The 22,334-nt window shown below is 38.0% G+C and overlaps 1 protein-coding gene across 2 annotated transcripts in view; it reads left to right on the top strand.

Annotated features, from left to right (window-relative positions):
- Positions 1 to 22,334, top strand: part of LOC124612619 (39S ribosomal protein L54, mitochondrial) — a 28,817-nt gene that overhangs the window by 2,617 nt on the left and 3,866 nt on the right. For both annotated transcript variants that reach the window (XR_006979553.1, XM_047140915.1), the window contains exon 2: positions 17,952 to 18,152. Coding sequence is in view for 1 of the 2 variants with exons in the window: in XM_047140915.1 (XP_046996871.1) it covers positions 17,952 to 18,152 (201 nt within the window). In the remaining variant the exon portion in view is untranslated. The remainder of the gene's footprint in view (positions 1 to 17,951; positions 18,153 to 22,334) is intronic.

The following is a 22,334-nucleotide window of genomic DNA, read 5'->3' as shown; positions in this document are numbered from 1 at the left end:
CTTCATTCTGTGCACCTGTGACAGTTTTTCTTTCTGGATCCATCCCTGTGGTTTATCCTGGTAGTTTCCCCACAGAAAAACTTGTTTGACCTGCACCATGCATTTGTATGTTGCCTGTATGCTGTGACTTCTTTGTTGATATTTGGCAGTGCTATTCTAGCCAGTACTGTACATTGTCCATCACAGGGTAGCAGTTGCTGGCTGGTGATATGTGGGTCAGTGGTTGATTCTGGTAATTATTGACCATTTATGAAAAAAGCATGTGACTCAATGTTACGTGACTCGTGTTACTTGCTACTTATCGTTGGAAAAACTTTTTCTTGTCAGCAGAGAAACGAAAATATGATGTTATTTACCAAATAAGGGTCATTCCACGTCAAGTCATCCAGAAATTACAGGAATTACCCCCATTGTCACACAAATCCTTGAAATTTTGGGTGATGGAATTTTACCTAGATATATTCACATTTCCAAAATGTAAATGTTGCAGGTCAATTACTTTTTCACTTATGATAAAAAAAAGTTGTATAGATTCAGGAATTCAGGCTTTCATAGACCTACAGTTTTTGCAGTGGAAGCTTGAATTTCTTGTACATTTCAGAAAAAAATTGTAAATAATTTATTTTAAACAAAATCCATGCATGAATATGATAATTTTTTTAGCTATTGCCCCCTTATAGGTACTTTTGAAAAATTTACAATATTATTATAAATATTCCATTATGTCACACAGAAAGAATTAGTTTGTAGAAATAATGGAAAATGTGAAAAACAATGTTACTGTAAAAGAAATATTGAAGTTGCTAATACATGACTACCATGCTGAAGTTGGCTCCACTGGTTTTCCCTAGGAACAAATCATATCTGAGAACACTGTTTTATTGCCACTACATGTTCTGCGTCATCCAGTTCCATTGTTTTGAGTCGTGTTCGCTGAGCAAGCAATTCTGAGCTCTTGTACTGAGTTGTACCCAGAGACAATTATTGGTTAAAAATTCAGTCGTTGCAGTTTTTAAGTATTCATTCCAAAACAAAAGTAAGTCTCCTAATGTTACAATAATAATGTGAAATACTTTAGTAATGAAACAATGGGATAGAATGATTTTTCATTATTTAATTACTTTTTAAGTTACACCAATCATGTTTTGAATTATTTATGACAAATATTGGTTTTATGACTGAAGCAATATAGAAAGTACAAGTAGGCAGTGTTTTCTTGGACAGTATTTGCAAGATATATGCGATAATGCTGTGACGTGTGAATTAACTGACCAGTGAAGCTCAAGGACTTTTATTATGGCGAAGCAACAGTCATTCATACTGTGATTTAAGTGTTTCATGTGTGTGTGTGTTAAACACAAAGTCAGGTACCTGCGCAAATTCTCTCTACATAAGAAAATTTGCTGTGATCCCTTCAAGCGCCATAAACGATCTGTTTCATCTGGATAGCATGAAATTAGTTTATAAAAGGCAAAGACTTTCAAAATGAGAGGCTTTAGCTTAACAAGCTTAGGAGTATCTCCTGCAAAGCTGCATTCAGTTGCTCGGCATAGTCAGTATGTAGCAGCCAAACGAAAATTGGAATCAGCAGCTGGGGCTCTAACAGCTAAAATTTCGCATACATATCAAGTTGAGCTGGCAGCTGATGCAAGCACTATCCCTGACAGTGATTTAATAGAAGTGGAAGAAAAGGCAAAACATCATGATGAACTCATGAAGAAAATCAAACAGAAAATTGAATATGCAAATAATCGGGAGGGATTCACTTACTTAATCTTGTGCCGCCTACTTGTTCTCGACAGAAAGTCAATTCCAAGTTTCAGGTTTCTGAATGTTTGGTACGACAAGCAAGAGCTCTTTTAAGGAGGAGGGTACTTTATCAATGGCGGAGCAGAAAAGAGGAACGACATTGCTACATGATACAGTGCAAAAAGTAAAGAGTTTTTATTTGGATGATGAAAACACAAGAATAATTCCTGGGAAAAAAGACGAAGTGAGCACCAGCAAAAATATCTGTGAAGAAAAGCATCTTGTTTTAAGTAATCCTGAAGACAAAGTAGGATTCTCAAAATTTGCTTCTCTTCGACCCAAACAGTGTGTACTTGCAGGATTATCAGGAACATTAAATTGCTTCTAAATTCCAGTTCTATTAAAGAAACATACCAAGATCTAATTAAAATAATAACATAGCCGAGTCTGTATGCTTCGTCTGTGTGAAAAATGCTCCACCAGTTCGTTGCTTCAAACCCACTTAGAAAATGAAATAGAAGACTATGATCCTGATGAGATGGTTCAGTACAGTCAATGGGTATTAACTGATGAATGATTTTAAGTGTTCAAATCACTTCTCTGTCAGAATTCTGTGAGACACTAATTAAGAAAATTGAAAAACTTACTACACACTCTTTATTTCTCAATCGCAATCTGCTTATCTGAAAATGAAGAAAGAAACACTTGATGAAGGATCAGTGTTAATTTTTATGGATTTCAGTGAAAATCTCAATTTTGTTGTTCAAGATGAAGTACAGGGGTACCAATGGAATAAAGGCAGCAGCACTCTTCACACTGTCCACATATATTACAAAAAGGACAAACAGTTGCATGCAAAAAGTATTTGCATTGTTTCTGATGATCTAGAACATGATGTTGCCGTTGTGTACCAGACTCAGTAGACTATATTGAATTTCTTAAGTGTGAGTTTCCAGAAATTTATCTTGCATATGTTGAATATTTCACTGATGGTTGTGCTGCACAATATAAAAATTGTAAGAATTTCAGAAATATCTGCTACCATGAACACGACTTCAACATAAAGTGCAGCTGGTCCTTGTTTGCCACCAGCCGTGGCAAATCTCCCTGTGATGGTATTGGTGGCACTGTTAAAAGACTTGGCACAAAAACAAGTTCACGAAGAGTTTATAAAGCTCAAATACTTGCAGCTTCACAAGTATTTGAATTCTGTCGTGAGAACCTGCAAGGCATTTCAGTTCTCTCTGTTTCAAAAGATGAAATGGTACAAGTCAGACATTATCTTTCTCAGCATTTCACAAGTGCGAAAACAATTTCTGGAACACAATCTATGCATCACATTGCACCAATATCACCAACAAAGACTGGAGCGAAAAGGGCTGAGCTGTGATACAGATTTTAGTGCCATGCATGATTTCTCAGATGCACTGCCGCCACTAATGCAAGAATGCACTGTGCAGCCCATCTGCTATGTTGCATATGCATATGACTCTTCTTGGTATATGGGAATTGTTGAGATGGTGAATTGCGAAGGAGGAGATATTACAGTAAGGTTCATGCATCCTCATGGACCATCTCCATCCTTCTATTGGCCTGATAATGATGTTTGTGATGTAAAAATTGTTTTCCCCAGTGCCATTGATTTCTCAATACTGACTTTTTTGTGTTATGAAACTTTATTATTTGTAGATCAGTTTCTAATTTTTTCAGTGTTTTCTGGGGAGGGGGGGGGGGGGGGGAGCAATTATCGAAAGTATTTTTTCTATTTTAACAATAAAATTACAAAAATTTAATTGGACAATTTAAACTACATGTCCGAAATGCTATTCAGGGAAAAAAGTATCAGCATACCATTTTTTGTTTAAAAACTGCAGCCAATTTTCAAATTTACTAGATAATGAGTGTCATTCCCTGGATGACTTGACATGGAATGACCCATAAGATAAAGTTAACGTTAACATTTCACTTTTTAAACATTGTGAAAAATTATAAGAGCATGACATCTGGGAAAATAAACTGTAAACTCAATGAGGAGTCCGATGACTAAAAATATTGCCTTGCATGGACAACATCAGGCAGATTAATTTTCTGTAAAATTATGTCCCGTGTAAACAGAATGTCATCACATTTTGCAGTCTGTTTCCAATAGTGACCAGTATGCTGCATTCCACAAATTAATAATTTCCAAAAATTGCATGTACATCTCCAGCATGGAATTTTCCATCATATTCCACTTGGTACCAGTCTCCAATTTTCACACGTTTTGTAGTTTCTTCAGTATCACGATCTGCTGCAGCGAAAGTCTTTGGAGACAGCAGATATGTTTGTAGTACTCCTTCCTTGTAGTGAAAGCAGTGAATGCTTTTTATTTGTACTGATGATGCTGAAGGAAATATTTGAGCCAAATTAAGTTTCGCCTTGATTCCTCAAATTTCATCAGTGGATATATGAAAAACCTGCATAGTTGTGGTACTTGCAGCTGCCTAAGCAGAAGTTAATGCACCATCTAGTATTTGCTCAATATGCATTTTGCACCTTATCTTCATAAACAGAAATATAATTCTAAGCAAAATCAATAAGCAGCGATGCAAACTCCGTAGAATATTGGCTCAGAACTATTTCCTTTTTCTGATGATGTGATGTAGACTGGGCTCTCTTTGTATAGTAATGAACAAGAAACTGAGGGGTTATGGAAATTTTTTATTTCACTATATCAGCTGTAGAGCCTTCTTCTTTGACTTAATAAGTTTAGAATTGTTTTCTTCCATCTTCCAAATATACCATGATAAGTTTGCAATTTCCAGCTCATCAATTTTACGGGCTAGTTTGAGACCTCTACCATTTTGACAGTTTACATTCATTCTACCAACAAAGCTCACTGAGTGGTTGGCAAATTTTGGCAGATACAAATTTGTTGCTCTAAGCTGAAATATTATCATGTTTCCTATGAAGGCTGCTGATGGCATTTATGAAATTTTCGTGATATTTACATGAACATATATTATGAGGTAATTTGCGCTTAACTGAACATGTGGTGGCCATGCTTCTATTTCCCAATTTGAACTTCAGGTTCTTCCTGTTTGAATACACCATGTGTTTCCATGATGGACATTACTAAGTGATGAAAGTGAACTTTTTCTCATTATTTTTTCTAATCAGAATTGTGTGCTCCCTGCCTGGTGACTGGCAACTGATGTCATGACAGTAGAAACCAGTTACCAGGTCTCTAGTTTCAGAACTAAGGTCTCTGTTTTGTGGACTACTGCCATCACTGGGTCCTTCAGACTTTCCATCTGATGAATTTCCACACAAGTCACTGAACAGCTCAAGAACAACTATGACTTTGTCATGTTGACAATGGCAAGAAATGATCAGCTTGAGCCATGGCTTTATCTACGGCACATGTGACTTATACAGTGAAAACCCAGCTGCACTGTGTTGCTGATTTCTACCTTAGATTGCGCTATGTTTTCGAACTCTCTCGTTGGTTTTAGAGCTTGTTTCTTCTAATAAGTCATTGTTTATGTGGACTCAAATGCAGGAACTTTTTTTTAATGCTTCTGTTGACTTTTTCTAGCTTCCTCCAGATGCTTCTTCTTAAATTCTTCATATTTTTCTTCCCTGTTTAACTTCTCCTACCTCCTTTTCTGTTTTTCTGCTGCTGCTAAGGGCGTCCTGTTCTTTTAACATTAAAAAAATATAACGGTGACTCAAATTACGTGACTCATGTTACACATTTAATTTTCTGTTTTTACAATATTGGTTCAAATTGGGAAATTTTTAATAGTGATATTAGTTACACATTCACACAAAGAAGTAAATTACAGAACAAGATGAAGTTATCTCCAACATTCCTCTCAATATATAAACTTAATTACATAAAAGTGACTCATGTTACATGAAAGTTCATGTTGTTGTATTATGTTATTCACCCTAACCTGTAATTAATGTACTTCAATTTTATACTGTATATGCAATACATTAGGGTATGTAACAGTAATATAAATAATGACATACTAATTCTTACCTGTCAATGAGTTGAAATCGAGGTCCAAAATCTCCAATAATTCACACTGCCATCACATGAAAAACGCATCGACATATAAAAATGGCTACAAGTTATGGAGGGGAAGCAATAATGAGCAACAATTGTTGTTGCCATACAGTAAAAAGTCAAACCTTTTCAAACAATACATAAGAAGTACCAAATTTTAAACTTTTAAAAATCATAAATGTTTCCTACTTTACAAGGAATATCCCTGTCATTTATCACCCCTTTTCCCTCTGGCAATGTTTGTTGATATGAAAAATGCTGAGCTACATCATGTTTTGAATCCACATTTAAATTGTAGGTGTCCCTGTAACTGGGTGGGTAAGTCAGTTCAAAAGTTGGAGAAAAGCTACAGGATACTACTTCCAATAGTACCATGCCTAGTAAAGCAATGTGGTGTTCAAACCAATCTTCAGATTGATAATTGCATTACTTTTTCTAATTTCTGCTGAGGCAGACAGTTCAGGTCCATCTGCACTTTCATGTGCTCTCCGTAAACAAGATTGCAGCATGAAGTGTTAATTCTTGTTGATAATACTGTTCCTGGAACTGATACTGAATTCCAGATCGTACAGGACAGTAAGCTTATTATGGAGGGGACTGCAAGCAGCCTGACACCATGCATCAGGTGGAATCCAATGCTGTGTCTACTTGTTAGGCATGTGCTGAGTGGTTCCAGGCTGGACTTGCGATCCCATTTTCAGCATTCTTACTTAGCATGACATTAATATAGCCTCTATTATCTTCATGTGTGAACCATTTAGTGTTCATGTTAAACTTTCATACTAGTTGTCCACACGCCAGATAAATAATTTATGCTAAATTTTAACAAATTTCTCTTCTTCAGAAACGCTTTTCGTGCTGTTGCCAGTCTGAATTTTCTATCCTCTCTACGTCAACCATCGCCAGTTATTTTACTGCCCAAATAGCAAAACTCATCTGCTGCCTTTAGTGTCTCATTTCATAACCTATTCTCCTCGGTATTCTCTCATTTAATTCGGCTACATTAAATAACCCTTTTTTACTTCTTTGGTATCCACCTTATAGTCTGTTTTCTGGATACTATTCATTTCGTTCAACTGATGTTCAAAATCCTTTCCTGTCTCTGACAGAATGGCAATGTCATTGAAATAACTCAACTCCAACCTTAACTTAAATTCCCTTTACATTTTTCTTATTGGTTTATTTTACCACTTGGCTATTGTGCAGATTGAATGAAACTACGATGCTGTCTCACTCACTTCTCAACGACTACTTCCCTTTCATATTCTTCAACTCATAACTGTAATCTGGTTTCTGTACATCTGTAAACAATGTTTCTTCACTGTATTTTATCCTTGTTCCATACAAAATTTGAAAATGTGTAGTCCACTCGACTTTGTCAGAAGCTTTCTCTAAATCAATAAATACAGTTTTTTTACTTTCATCAACCTATCTTCTAAGATAGGGTCAGTATTGACTCAGTTGTTCTTACATTTTTCTACAACTCAAAGTGATCTTCTGATGTCAGCTTCTACCAGTTTTACTATTCTTCTGTGAATAATTCATGTTAATATTCTGGAGTTACGGCTTATTGAGCTGATGGTTCAGCAGTATTCATACCTGTGTTTCATATATCATGCACATTAAGTGGAATAGTTTTGTCATGACTGGCTCTCCCAAGAGTCGCAATAATTCAGAAGGAATGTAATCCAGGAGCTTTTTTCCTGCTTCATTTGTTCCATTTTTATATTTTCTCCTTTCATCAGTTGTATCCAATATATCTTGTGTTACCGAAGGATTTCTACTAGGCCTCACATTTTTATCTGTGTGATCCTCTGCTGCATTCAACATTTCATCTCTCAAACCTATCCATTCACCTTCTGTTGTTTTCCTTCCCCTGTCTGGTACATTGCTACCTAAAGCTCTTTCTGAAACCCTGAACTACCTCGGATTCTTTCAATTTATCAAGGACCCCTCTCCTTGAATGCCTACGGTTTTGCAATTTCTTCAGTTTTAATCTGCAGTTCATAACCAATAAATTATTTTCGTAATTCACATCTACCCCTGGAAACGCCTTACAGTTTAAAATTTGGTTTCAAAATCTCTGTTTTATCATTATGTAGCTAAACTGAAACTTCCAGCATCCCCAGTTCCCTTCCACATGTACAAGCTCCTTTCACAATTCTTAAACCAAGTTTTAGCAATGATTAAATTATGCTCTGTGAAAAATTCTAAAGGACAGCACCTCTTTCATTCCTTATCCCCATTTGATGTCCCACTATTTTTCCTCCTCTTTGTTTTCTGACTATCAAGTTTCAGTCACCCATCACAATTAAAGTTTCATTTTCCGTAACTATCTCAATAATTTCCTTCATCTCATCATACATTCTTTCAATCTCTTTGTCATTTACAGAACTAGTTGGCATGCAGACTTGTATTACTGTGATGGGTGTTGTCTTCATATTTATCTTAATTATAATTATTCATTCAGTGTGCTTTTCGTAGAGCTTATCCACAACCCTGTATTGTACTGGCCAAAAGTTCTGTTCTTCCCACCACCACACTGCACTAAATCCCACTATGTCTAACGTCAACCAATCCAGTTCCCTCTTTACATTCTCTGAGCTATCTATCAGTTTAAGAGATTTAAAATTACACACTAATGCCCATAGAATGCCAGTTTTGCTTTTTACGATGACTACATTGTCTGGAGTAGGACCTTTCCGGAGATCAGAATGGGGGACTATTTTACTTCCTGAATATTTTACCCAAGTGGACATCTTATCATTAAGCCATACAGTAGAGATGCATGTCCTCACAATAAAATAACAGATATAGCTTCTTTTTGCTTTCAGCCACTCTCAGTATCGGCACAACAAGGCCATTTACTGGTAATGTTAAGAGGTCAGATCAGTCATTTATCCAGACTGTTGCCCCTGCAACTACTCAAAAGCCTGCTGCCCCTCCTCAGGAATCATGTGCTGTCTGGCTGCTCCACAGATAGTCCCCGGTTGTGATTTTGTTTGCAATTGCTGTACAGCTTCTATAGCAGTGAGGTTGCAAGCCACTACCTCTCAATGTTTCATTGGTGTTGGAGGAGGGAAGATTTCATCATAATTGGTTTGAAAAGTAATACGTACCCAGGTTGTCAAGAACAGTGTGGAATTTATTTTTGGCCTCTTTAAAACTTGTTGCTTGGGCAGCAAGTGTTAGGTCATCCACATAATTTAAAAACTTGCTGGTGATCTGTGAATGTATTAAGCTAAGTAGAAGATGCATTAAGCAGACACTAGGTTGTCTGCATAAAGGATAAGTTACAGGCCCAGTTATCTGTGAATGTATTAAATAGAAGAGGAATTAAATATTAGTCTCATGAGAACCATTAAATTTTAATCTCCACCTTCTCAAATTTTGTGAAATTTCACAAAGAAGTGTCTTGAAGCAAAGTACCAATAAACTTCTTTATGTGGTGGTCATGTATCATATTGAGTACCTTTGATAAGAGCTCCTGATGGTTGACTGTGTTGTATGCTGTAGTTAGATCTACAAAAACAACTCCCGTTATTACAAGGTTGACTACCTGGTTTGTGCATTGTTTGCCTAATTGAAATATGGCGTACTGTGGTTTCTGGTTAGTTTCTACGATTGTTGCTGATCTATGTAGAACATTTCTTTCCAAAAGTTTATACAGGTGACAGAAGAGAGATAGGACAATAGCTTTTTGGGTTCATATGGACTTGTTTTCAGCAACATAAGATAGTTGGTAAAATGTTGGGTTAGCCAAAGTTTTGTAGTTGACCTGAAGTGCTTCTATCTGATGCAGATATTGTCCAGGCTGACTTTTTTTCTGTTGTCTTTTTCCTAGGTCACCCTTTTCTATCTGAAGCAGAGTAATTGGGGAACTTTGCCTGTCTATTTAATGTGTGTCATTCTGTATGTTCCTTGGTCTCTCTGGCTTTTTCCTGACCTTGCTATATGGTAGCAACAGGCTATTTCAACTTTGTTGGACTGTTGTTTAGATTTTAAAAAAGTATCTATCCTTTTTACTATTTCTTGTGAGATCAGCAGATTATATAGTTGATATTGATGTTTGCCTTCCAGCATCATCAAGGAGTACCATAGCCTAATCACACACACACACACACAGACTGCATCCTCTGAGAAAGGGTCTTCTGACAGCAACTCTGAAATAATAGAGCCATATCAGTGCTGTGTGTACTTTTGACTGCTCTCATCCTCTAGTCAACTACACACACACACACACACACACACACACACACACACACACACACAGTCCAGTGGTCCAATAAGTTGCGGTTGATGCATGCGGTTAACTAGATGATGAGTGACAGTCAAACCTAAATACAACCTGGGTGTTGCTAGGCAGTGCTGCCCCTCTAATTTTGGAGTTTCTGCCAGAGGTGTCACCTACCTTAGCAACTGCTGGTGGTGCCCTTGACATTGACACTGAGAGAATCAAGTCTATGTGCTCCATCTCCTCTGTGTTGTCAAACAAGGATACAAGGCAGTTTCATGTCTCTCTCTCATCTGTTTTGGGTATGCGTTTATGTATTGGGTGATCTGTTTCATTGTAGTATGGTGCTTCTATCATCAGTAAATTGGAGTCTCACATAGCTTATTCCTGCCTCTGCTTTGGCCACAATAACATCTCCACCCCTACATGTGATACTATACCCGTCCCTTTCTATGTCTCTGGTGTTTGCTTCGTTCAACAATCATTACTTCAGTGAATTTCCTCTTCTCTTTTGTCATGTAATTCCCTCCTCCCACCAATTCTGCGTATGCCTTGTTTGCTCTTTAATTATTCGAATTTAAGAATTTTGTTATCATTACTGGTTTATGATCCCAATATTTATCCACACGAGTCTTCTTTTCAGTCCAATATATGGTACATTTCAGAAACCATGCTGTGTCCAGGTAATAATGTCTGTTGAGTCCTCAGACTTTTTGCTTTACCTCCTCATTTTTGTGTAAGACAGTTGAAACAATTACAAAAATATTATTTTTCTTTCCCTTGACCGATATGTTCCAATAATTCCACCTTTCCCTTCATCTAATACTGATCTCAAAGTTAGATGTTGTTGTTGTTGTTAAGGTTATTGTGGTCTTCAGTCCAAAGACTGGTTTGATGCAGCTCTCCATCTACTCTGTCCCGTGCAAGCTTCTTCATCTCCCAGTACCTACATCCTTCTGAATCTTCCTAGTGTATTCATCTCTTGGTCTCCCTCTATGATTTTTACCCTCCATGCTGCCCTCCAATACTAAGTTGGTGATCCCTTGATGCCTCCGAATATGCCCTATGAACCGATCCCTTCTTCTAGTCAAGTTGTGCCACAAATTTCTCTTCTCTCCAATTCTGTTCAATACCTCCTCATTAGTTATGTGATCTACCTATCTAATCTTCATCATTCTTCTGTAGCACCAGATTTTGAAAGCTTCTATTCTCTTCTTGTCTAAACTATTTATCATCCACATTTCACTTCCATACATGGCTACACTCCATACAAATACTTTCAGAAATGACTTCCTGACACTTAAATCTATACTCGATGTTAACAAATTTCTCTTCTTCAGAAACGCTTTCCTTGCCATTGCCAGTCTACATTTTATATCCTCTCTACTTTGACCACCATCAGTTGTTTTGCTCCCCAAATAGCAAAACTCATTCACTACTTTAAGCGTCTCATTTCCTAATATAATACCCTCAGCATCACCCAATTTAATTCGACTACATTCCATTATCGTCACATAATTGATCAGTACCTCAATTTTCACAATTTTCTGTTTTGTAATCATCACTTTCTTAAGCATACAAATATTTCCATATTGAAAGTTTTGTATTTACAAGAAAATTAATTGTGTGACAGCATGGGTTGAAGTAATCAATTTTGTTACCCATCTTTTTGTTTGTAATAATCACAAAACTTGCAACAACATTTGTTGCCCTAGTTAACACATTATTTATACCTCACCAGGTAAGTCTTTCCCTTCTTTTTATTTCACATTACTAATTCTTGTGACATCTAAGCTCTGAGAGATGCATTTGTATCCAGTTGCCCCACAATGTTGAAACTTAAAACATTGAACACACTGTTTCATAGCTATCAATCCTATTTATCATTACCTGATTATTTGTTCTTATGGAGGAAACCACCATAAATGAGACATAAAACTTTATATAATAAATTAATAATGGTCACTTGAAAATATAATAAAGGAGGAACTAAGTTACTGAGAAACTTAGACCAGGAAAGGTGCAAGACAAAGTACTCAGTGTAGATGAAACAATACACTGAATACAGTATCAGATTGTTAGTTTTTTGTGACTGCCAGTTTCTGCTTACCTCAGATTAGTAGTGACAATTCACATCCTTAATGCACAGAAAATTCTTTGAACAAGAGGCAGTGAGTTACTCAATTTTGAAGTATTGTAATGAAATGTTGTTGCAGCCTTCAGTCCAAGGGCTGGTTTGATGCAGCTCTCCATGCTACCCTATCCTATGTGAGCCTCTTTATCCCCGAATAACTACTGCAACCTACATCTTTCTCTATCTGCTTACTGTATTTCTAATAAAATATATGACCAACTATGAAAAGATAACTATCTCATCATCAAGCTGTGACATGAGGTTTAGAATTTGAAATAATCAAATATTTTTGAGCAATAGCTTCACTGCAATTGTTTAAGAACAATTCCACAGTGAAAAAAACAAGTGAATCAACTTTCAGCTTTCTGCCTTCCTTGAATCAAACCTATATGTGAACATGAATCCTGGTGGCATGATGAAGAATGCCATAAGAGGTCCATGACAAAGAATTGTGGCAATGAGTGTCAACTGTGCATCACAGTGTGTACTAAGCTTCACAAGAGGACTGCTGTAACATGAGTTGCGCATGTACATCATGCGTGTTGTCTGCCCCTGGTAGCTGAGTGGTCAGCGTGACGGAATGTCATACCTAATGGCCTAGGTTTGATTCCCGGCTGAGTCTGAGATTTTCTCCGCTCAGGGACTGGGTGTTGTGTTGTCCTTATTATCGTCATTTTATCCCCGTCGACACGCAAGTCGCCGAAGTGGCGTCAACTCGAAAGACTTGCACCAGGTGAACGGTTTATCCGACAGAAGGCCCTAGCCACTCAGAATTTCCATATCAAGCATGTTCTTCTTATTTTTTCCTTTTATTTGTGCCATCTCAGCCAGCTTCTGATAAATACTGAATCATTACACAAACATACAATATTTACATTGGTTGTAAACGTGTTTACTGACACCATAATGTGCTCGCATCATTGCCAATGATATGTCACTCCAAATGCCAATTCAGCATGGAACATATAACATTCGTGCCTCCAGACAACTTTGCTGCTGTGCGTGCTTACATTACATAAGTAATGTGAAGTCGATGATATTCAGTTACTTAACATTGTTCTCTGAAATTTGTTCATAACTCTACATAGTGACCCGCAAAATAAAATGTACTATGCTACACAAGTCAACTGGCTGTAGATACTTAATGCTATCTGTGTGAAGTCTAGCCAGATCACTAGTTTTGTTCCCTGTACATAAATCACCGTAATTACAGTAATTATGAGAATATTACTTGCAATATAGAAGGGACTTAGAGTTGCAGAGAGGTACAATGAAAACGACTGCTTACATTTACACTTTCAGCCAAGAGACCTCTTTCTGAATTACAGTAATTAGGTTTCTTGACAAGCATATTTATAGTCGAGATGTACAACCAGAAGTAAACAACAGTGAATGATTTAACTGAAAAAGTGTCACTTTTTAGTGTACAGTGTGAGTATTTACAGCCTATTCAAATTAAATCCAGGGTCTTTCAGGAGTAATAGCGCCTATTTTAGGAGGTAGTAGCATAGACTAATTCAAATAAACATTCTGTATAATATGTTCAAATTTTTATCAGCCACAGGTATAAGTTTTCATTTTGTGCGTTGCTACTCCATTTTCTATGGGTTTATATATTGATTGTCAGTTTGGAGTTGAAGGCCAAGTTGTGAAGTTAAGTTGTGCTTCAGTTTACAAATTGAATTTTTCGACTGTATGAGTGCTTTGTCAGGCAGTGCTAAGTAGCGTATTGTTTAAGCATGCCACACATATTTACAAGTGCTAAGTATTAATTTGTCTACAGGTTTTTTTTAATTGAAACACAGGTTTGTAGAGAACATGATAGATGATTTTCTCACAGCACGGTTCCAGATTAAAGTGTGTTTACCAAACTGCATGAAACTGGTGCTGTGCCCAGCAGCCATATGTCATCTGAATGTGTAAAGGAGTGAAGTATGGGTGAAATAGAAGACATAATTCAGTTGGTAGAACATAGTCCTTCAACAATCACACAGACAATTTCTACACGTATTGGTGTTCCACAGATGACTTGACATTACGTGTGTGTGCCCTTTTCTTCATATCATTTACACTGTATTCAACACCACAGAGAAGGAGATGAAGGTAGGCAGCTGGAATGTTGTCATTAGCTAATCGCAAACTGCTGAGTAAGCCCATTAATACTGTTTGCTGACAAAGCCATTTTCACTCATGATGGTTTGAGTAAAAGTGGTAACTCACATTGTTGATCTGATAAAAATCTGCATGCCATTGAGGAGAACCATTTTCTAGAATGCTTCTCTATAAATATGTGATGTGGTGTAATAGACCAACAGTTTATTGGCCCTGTTGCATTATTGCATCATATTACAATGCCTCATTTTTTTGTCCTTTTTTGAAAATGAGCTACTAGCATTATTGGAAGAAGTTCCTTTGGATACAAAGATAGCTATGTTCTTCCAGTATAGTTCCCCTGCATATTCCAGTCATCAGGTAACGTAGCATCTAAACCTAACATTCCCCGGAATATGGATCAACAGAAGTTGCCACTTTTCTTGGCCACACGGGTCCCCCAGACCTTACCTCTTTAGATTTTTGCCTGTGGGAAATCATTGAAAAGCCAAGTCTACAAAGAAATAGTAAACATAAGGGACATATAGATCATTCAGAGTATAAATAGTGCTACCAGGATGACATCAGGAGAGCTACATGTGGTGTTTTCAAGAGAATTCTGAAGCACGTTGAAGTCGGACGTATATTTTATGAAAATCAACTTTGAACTTAGTAATTTCTCTCTGCTTAACACCTTTTGCGAGTGTTTGGTTGGATTACTTTCTAATGAATGTATCTCTGAAAGCATTAAAAATTGGACATGTGATAAGTGGAATGTTTTATTTAAGCTAGTCAGTACCACAACCTCTTAAAAACTTACTATTCCTTCTGAAATGGCCCGTATAGTAACTTGATCTTTCATAATGTTATTTAATATACTTCATTATTATAGTTGTTGTTGTTGTTTGCCAATAGTTACTTTAAGATACAAGGGTTGTTTGAGAAGTTCTCAGAACAGAAAAAAGTACTTTCATCAGTGAAACTTTTTTTTTACTTTTCAATGTAGTCTCCTTGTAGATTAATGCACTTGGTCCAACGATGTTCCAGTCCCTTGATCCCATCTCGAAAATTATTTTCCTCCAGGTCTGTAAAATAAATGTCAACAATGGCTATCAATTCTTAGTTTGAAGTGAATCTTCATCCACCAAGCAAAATTTTCAGTTTCGGGAAGAGATGGAAGTCTGACAGAGCTATATCAGGTGAATATGGTGGGTGTGGCAACAATTCATACCTTAGTTCATGTAATTTTGCCATGGTGATGGCACATGTGTGCAGGCGTGCATCAAGAGTCGGGGCACCCATCTTGCAGATAAATTTTTCATTTGTAATTCTTCAATTAAAATGTGATACACCCTTTCAGATGACATCTGGCAAGTGTGAGCAATTTCATACGCTTTCGATCGGCGATCCTCCATGACCACTTTGTGTACTTTTGCAATGATTTCTGGAGTAGTGACACATCTTGGCTGACCACTGCACGGATCATCATCTAAGCTCTCCCAATTTAAATTCATTTGTCCACTTGGCGACAGTTGAGTATGAAGGACCAGAGTCCCCCAGTGTATTCTGGAAATTGGCATGAATGTCCTTCGGTTTCATACTTCCATTTATGAAATACTTAATCACTGCTCAAATCTCGATTTTTTTTCCATCTTTGCAAATCCCTATGTGGGAACAACAACAGAGCCATGCCACCGCCACAGCTCTCTTCCGAGAGCACTTGTGTGTCACCTGTTTACAGACAACAGTCTAATGAATATCACGTGAACAACTCATTGCGCTACTGCTGACCTCTCGTGGTGATTCCGAGAACTTTTCAAACCACCCTTGTATATAAGCTGTTAACAATTCATAACCTCCTCTTCTGGGATGTACACTTCAACTGCATTTTACATATATCTCTCCAGTACATAATTTGTGATAATTCGGAATGGTTTCTTATTGTGCTCAATTTCTCGGTTTCATACCAGCGCACACCACTACAGAGTGAAAATTTCATTCTGGAAACATCTCCAGGCTGTGGCTAAGCCATGTCTCAGCAATATCCTTTCTTCCAGGAGTGCTAGTTCTGCAAGTTTTGCAAGAATGCTTCTGTGAAGTTTGGATTGTAGGAGACGGGGTACTGGCGGAATTGAAGATGTGAGGACGGGGCGGGAGTCATGCTTGGGTAGTGCAGTCGGTAGAGCAGTTGCCTGCAAAAGGCATTCTCAACTCAATATGATTCAAATGGGCCATGCAGTGGCATGAATCTCCATTCAATCCAAGAACTCCTGCACAATTCTTGCAGCATCTGGTTGTGCATTGTCATGCATTCATATAAAACCATGACCAGTAAATGGAGCAAAAGGCATAACATGCTCCAAAAAAATTTCCTCCTTACATCTATGTGTTGCAAGGCTCCCATGCTCTATAAAGACCAAATCTGTCTTTATAGTGGAGTAGATTCCTGCTAACACCACCAGAGAACCACCCTGAGAATGCATCCTGGAAGAGAATGTGCAAGACGTTCTCCAGACCCTCTCTTTACCGACTGGTGTACACAGCCAACACCTACCAACTCATCAGTAAACAACATTTTCTCCATTGTTGTGCTCTCCACCCACAATATTCTCTTGCGAAACATAGTTGAACTGTGTGATGCACTGTGGTGAGTTCTTGGCCTGCAGCAGGTCTCGTGCATTGAAAATTGGCTTCTTACAGTCTCCTCCGGATGGTTCTCTCACTGAACATTGACCTCTCAAACTAGGTGGAGTTGATTTTGTACTTCAGTGGCAGTGGTGGGGCACTTGAAGTTGTAAGAAATGGTGTTCTCTTGCCAATGTTACTCTTCTCACTTGTGATCCTAGTTTCATTGCATAGTGTCCAACTTTCCTCTGTCTTCTTATAGTTGTGGAAATTGTTGAAGTTGTAGCTCTCAACCCATTTTTAACATAATGCCTGCTGCAACCATCTCCTACCAAAGTTACAGTTTCTGCAGAATTTTCAGGGTTTAACAGCATATGTATTATAGAAAGCCAATTATTATAATCAGGGAAAGATCTAACAGACGTGTGTAATTGAAATGGGAGCAATACAAGGTACAACAATAAAAGGTAAAAGAGACAGAAGACATTATCGTCTCACATGCAGTGATGTCTTTCAGGTTGTGCAGGGAAGAACAGTTAAGTCTATTGCAGTAAACAATTGAAGTTTTATTATTTGCTTGTGAGGCAATGTCAGTAACATCCCCGTCTAAAAATATAGGATAAAGTGCTACACTTTTATTAAATAGATGATTACTCATCATTCATTACATGTAACATTTTTTTGTGCCAGTCAGTGTGTCAAGCTTATTTAGTGTAGAATTTTTATTTCTACTATAACTTTAATTTGTTTAATCCTGTTGTTCATTATTATGATAAAATTACATTAATTGCTTTTAAATTACGCTGTACAGAATATCAAATAACACTACAGTTCATGTACTTTTTATTTAGACACTATATATGCTCTGTGTTATTTTGCTAATTATAGCTTCAGAGTTTAGAAAACATTTGTGTAAAGTGGACTGGGATACCCAGTTAATCTGAATTATAGTGAAACTTCACTAATTTAAGCTTTCATTTTTTTGTGGCTGCTTTTTGTTCAAATGAATGACATTATTACCAATCATTTTAGGGAACTATTAAATTAACGTGACTTTTATATAGGTGCCACAATAGCTGGGCTTGGAAAACGGAAGAAACTTGGCAAATTAGGTCCTGTAATGGAGAAAAAGGTTCTTCCTGTAGAAACAGATCCAGCTAGGTTAGTGTCTTATGTTTGCGGTAGTAACATATACAAAGAAGGTGAAGATATCAAACTGAAGGAAGATTCTGAGTATCCAGATTGGCTTTGGAACATACGAACAGGTGTGTACACCAACAACAAAGCTTAGAAACTCTTAGTTTCTATTGCCTGTTACTGCTTTCCCTTAAAATGCATTTTACCCTTTAGCAATAAAATTACATGTACAGATTTTTGATGTGGACTACTTTTTGTGTTTCATTAACACTGCATCAAAGTAGACCACTTCTATGCCCTAGTAAACATGTCTTCCCAAGAAACCAGACACATGGACACTTGTTCATCAGATGTCACCCATAGCATCTGAAGATGGCCATTGTATCATAAAAAAGCGATTTTTTAAATTTTTGACTCAAATTTGCTCAAATTACATTACAGTTAAACTGAAAGGTGCAAATTATTTTACAGTTTATTGCAACCAAGTGACCAACTTTTGATGAATTTACTGCCCAAATTCTGCATGCAATTCCAAGGTAGTTAGCAATATTTTGTTAACCACAGATTTTTATTATGGTGTGTTGTAGTATAGTTTAAAGAGTCCAGTTGTGTTATTGTCCTGGCTTGCCTCCTGGCTAAAGCCTAAGGCTTGCAGCAGTTTTAATTTCTAAGTAACAAAGTGCAGAACATAATATTAAGTATGTCAGTTTTGTTTCTTTCAAGAAAATTATTTAAAAGTTAGTATTACACCAGTTTTTAACAGTGTTTACTGCTTACAAGTTGACATTAGTCTTCGGAAATATTAAAAATACGGCACACCCCCAGGTCTAGGCCCCTCTTTTGGCACTGTTGGTCATCTGTCATGTATATTGATGAAAGAACTTAAAAGAAAGGCACCCACACAAGAAATTATCACCAAAATAGTGAATCATTATGTTGAAAATTATTGCTTTAGAACTGTCGGAGCTCAACTGAGTAGAACAGATTTTTCTTACAAAACATGATCAGCTTTATTATTTGCAAGACTCCTTCAGTGGCTTGGAGTACATATATATTTGTATGTTTTCATTATTTTGATTTACATTTTGGACATTATATATTGAAGTTATAAACAGTTGTGGCACTTTCTGCATATCTTTGTTGAAGTGGTGTATAAATTTCTATGTACAAAACTTCATAGATGTTGGTCTACCTGTGTTCTTCTTCCTGTTTTACAGCTGTTATTCTTCTGCTTTCTGCCACACACAATTTCATTTTCACAGTGCTAGGAAATGAACATTAGTTTATTTGATGTAATATTTTGGATGGTGTTGCCATCTGTTGAATGTTGTTACCAACTGTAGAATGTGCCTGTGTGATATCAGTCACCTATCCCTGTGTGTGTGTGCGTGTGTGTTGTTTTAATGTGTTTGTGTGTATAAAAGGGGTTTTTTCATTAAGTTTAATAGAGAATTTGTATTAATATATGTCTGGTTTGTAACACATTTGTTCTCTGCTACAGCTTTCTGGATATGATACTGTTCCTGCATTGTTATAATGCATTTGCTGCAGTTGTTTGTCCTAATGATTTTTGTGGGGTGTGCAGCACTGCGCATTGTGTATTTGGCTTCCACACTTGTGGATATGCTTCACTGGTCAGGTTGGCTATACCTCACCTCAGAGTTTGTTTGTCAACAGAAGAGTCACTGTTTACTGCCAAGCCTCCTGCGACTACCACAGCATTTGGTGGTGCTAACAGTGCTGGTACTGTGGCGCGCAGGAACACAGCACTCCAGTCACAGGCACCTATTCGTGTCCATGCAGTCACGTGTTCACGTAACACTGTGCATGTAGTCTTCCATGTATGCATACTTAAGTTGCTGCTCCACCCCTGGAAAGCCAGTTACACTCCAGCTGACCATCAGTTGCCATTAGTCGCCATTATGGAGTAACATCTACCACAGCTGCTGCCCGCCAAGGTGTCATTTCGTCTTCACCGTGAGCCCCATAGGACACTGGACTTCCATCAGCCGCTCCCAGTGGCACCGCTTCGCAGAATCTGCATGTGACCACCATGAGCCCTCTGCCCTGTGGGACTGTGTCATTACAGCATTAGTGACTGTCCCTGAGCTCCCAGCTCCATGGGACCATGTCTTTGCTTATCCTTCCTCCTTTTTCCCACTTCAATATTCAGGGACGTTCGTCCTCAGAAGCTGTACTTATAATAAACAAATAGTTCTTATTGCAGAGTCAGCCTTTCAGTACTCTCTGCTACATCACTTGGCCAAGGACATGGTGACGAGAGTGTCTCTCAGTGGTTCTTGATGTGTATTAGTGGTTTTTTTTGCAGGTTGCATGTGTGGCTTTCAGACTAATGGATTTTTGCTTATGTGTTAGTTTATCTTGATGGGGCAGCATATTCATGCTTATTGTGTAATGACAGTCTGTGATATTAGATACAATCCACAAATTTTCTTGGTTTGAGATACTGTGTGTGTTGATTTGGTTGTTTAGATTTTGGTAGGTGTTCATTTTGTAAATGGTGTCCAAGTTTCACGGTAGCTGCATTTTCATGAACCTTTGTCGTGGTAGTTGTTCTATTTTCTGCATAGATTGGGCAGTCCTTTTATGCACTAGTGCATTAGGAATTCTCAACATTGATCCAGGAGTACTTTGTTGTTTTCTGTTCTCAATAGTTCTGGTTCCAGTTCTCTGGCAGTGTATTTTCGCATAACGTTTGAGTGTCATTTTGATTTGTAATGTCTGTCCAATTGTTGGAGGTGTCTTTGATTCATAACTCAGCTCACTCAGATTTTACCTACAGTGGCCATGTGTCAGCAAGCTTCTTCCGCATTGGTGCTGAATTTTCAGATATGTGATGGCTAGAAAGAGGACTGGGCCATATACTGTCAACAGTTGCAGATGCAGTTTATAGCCTATGGCATACAAGGTACACGGTGCCTTGCTCACTTCATTGCAAGTGTGGTTACTGAAGTCTTTAGTTTACATTGTCAGCTTTTCCCAGACTCACTTCCAGCAGTCAGTAACTGTTTCCTTTCACAGACGGGCTGTATTTGTCTTATTGACATCAATTTCTTGTGTTGTGTAGTGGTCTCATACGGTATATTCAAGGACATTGAACTGAGCTTTAGGAAGTTATTCCGTAAGGGTTATTTGATTTTTCTATTTTTGTGAATCAGATGTCAATGGTTGTGCAAAACATAATCGGCGACCTTGTTAGCTGTATCTTGCATCCTTATTGTGAAGTCGATGTAACTTCATAGGTTCTTTTTATGCATGGTGTTTTGCGTGTATTCATTGCTTGTGGAATGCAAGGTTGTGTTACAGTACTTGGCAGCTAGTTGATAACTTCTGTGGCACATGTTTGCATGTTGGCTGATTGTACTGTTCTTTCAGTCCAGTTGTTGGGATAGTCTGCATTGGTGGCTGCATTGTGTCTCATGCCTTGGGTGCCGTGCTTCTCTAAGATGGTTTAGCCATATCTTTTGAGGGGCGAAGGGTGTGTTGTATGCAGGGCTGTGCCCAGCGTATTCGTCCACCACACTTACAGATATGCTTCGTTGGTCAGGTAGAGCCCCTGCCTAACTTTGGAGGTTGTTTATCAATAGAAGAGTCACTGAGATGTTTATCACCAAGCATCCTGTAGCTGCTGCAGCATCTGGCGAGGCCAGCTGCTCCAGTATGTGGCATGCAGGTCACAGTACATAGTGCTGCAGTCACAGACACCTAGCTGTGTCCATGTGGTCATGCATCCACATGACAGCGCGCATGTAGTCTTCTGCAGTTCCATACATAAGTTGTGCCCCTCGAGAGCCAGTTATGCTCTGAGCGATCGTCAGCCACCAAGTGTCTCCATTATGGATCCAACGCCTGCCATTGCTGCTGCCTGCCAAGGTGTCGTCTTGCTGTCGCCGTGATCCATGTAAGGCACTACTTCACAGGATCTGCATGTGACTGCACACTGCCTCATGGGACTGTGTCGTTACTGCATATTGCTCCTCATCAGTGGATGCCCCGGTGCCTCGTGCCACCATGTCGTTGCTTATCCTCTCTGCTCCACACCAATTCGACGTTCATGGACATTCGTCCTCGGGGACTGTACTTAGTTCAGTTCATGTTAATAAACAAACAGTTGCTATTGCAAAGTATTTATTTAAATACTGCCTGCTACACTCCTTGTCCACGATAAAACAGTTTTCATTTCTCATTCTTAATTACTGTCTATGGGGATGACTGGGGGAGACTGTACAGGGTGTACATAAAGCCCGGGAACACTCTTAATTATTTATTGCACAAGAACTAACGTTGTA

Source organism: Schistocerca americana, chromosome 4 (assembly GCF_021461395.2).
Source record: "Schistocerca americana isolate TAMUIC-IGC-003095 chromosome 4, iqSchAmer2.1, whole genome shotgun sequence".
Taxonomy (NCBI): Eukaryota; Metazoa; Arthropoda; class Insecta; order Orthoptera; family Acrididae; genus Schistocerca; species Schistocerca americana.
This window is presented reverse-complemented; position numbering and strand designations above follow the sequence as displayed.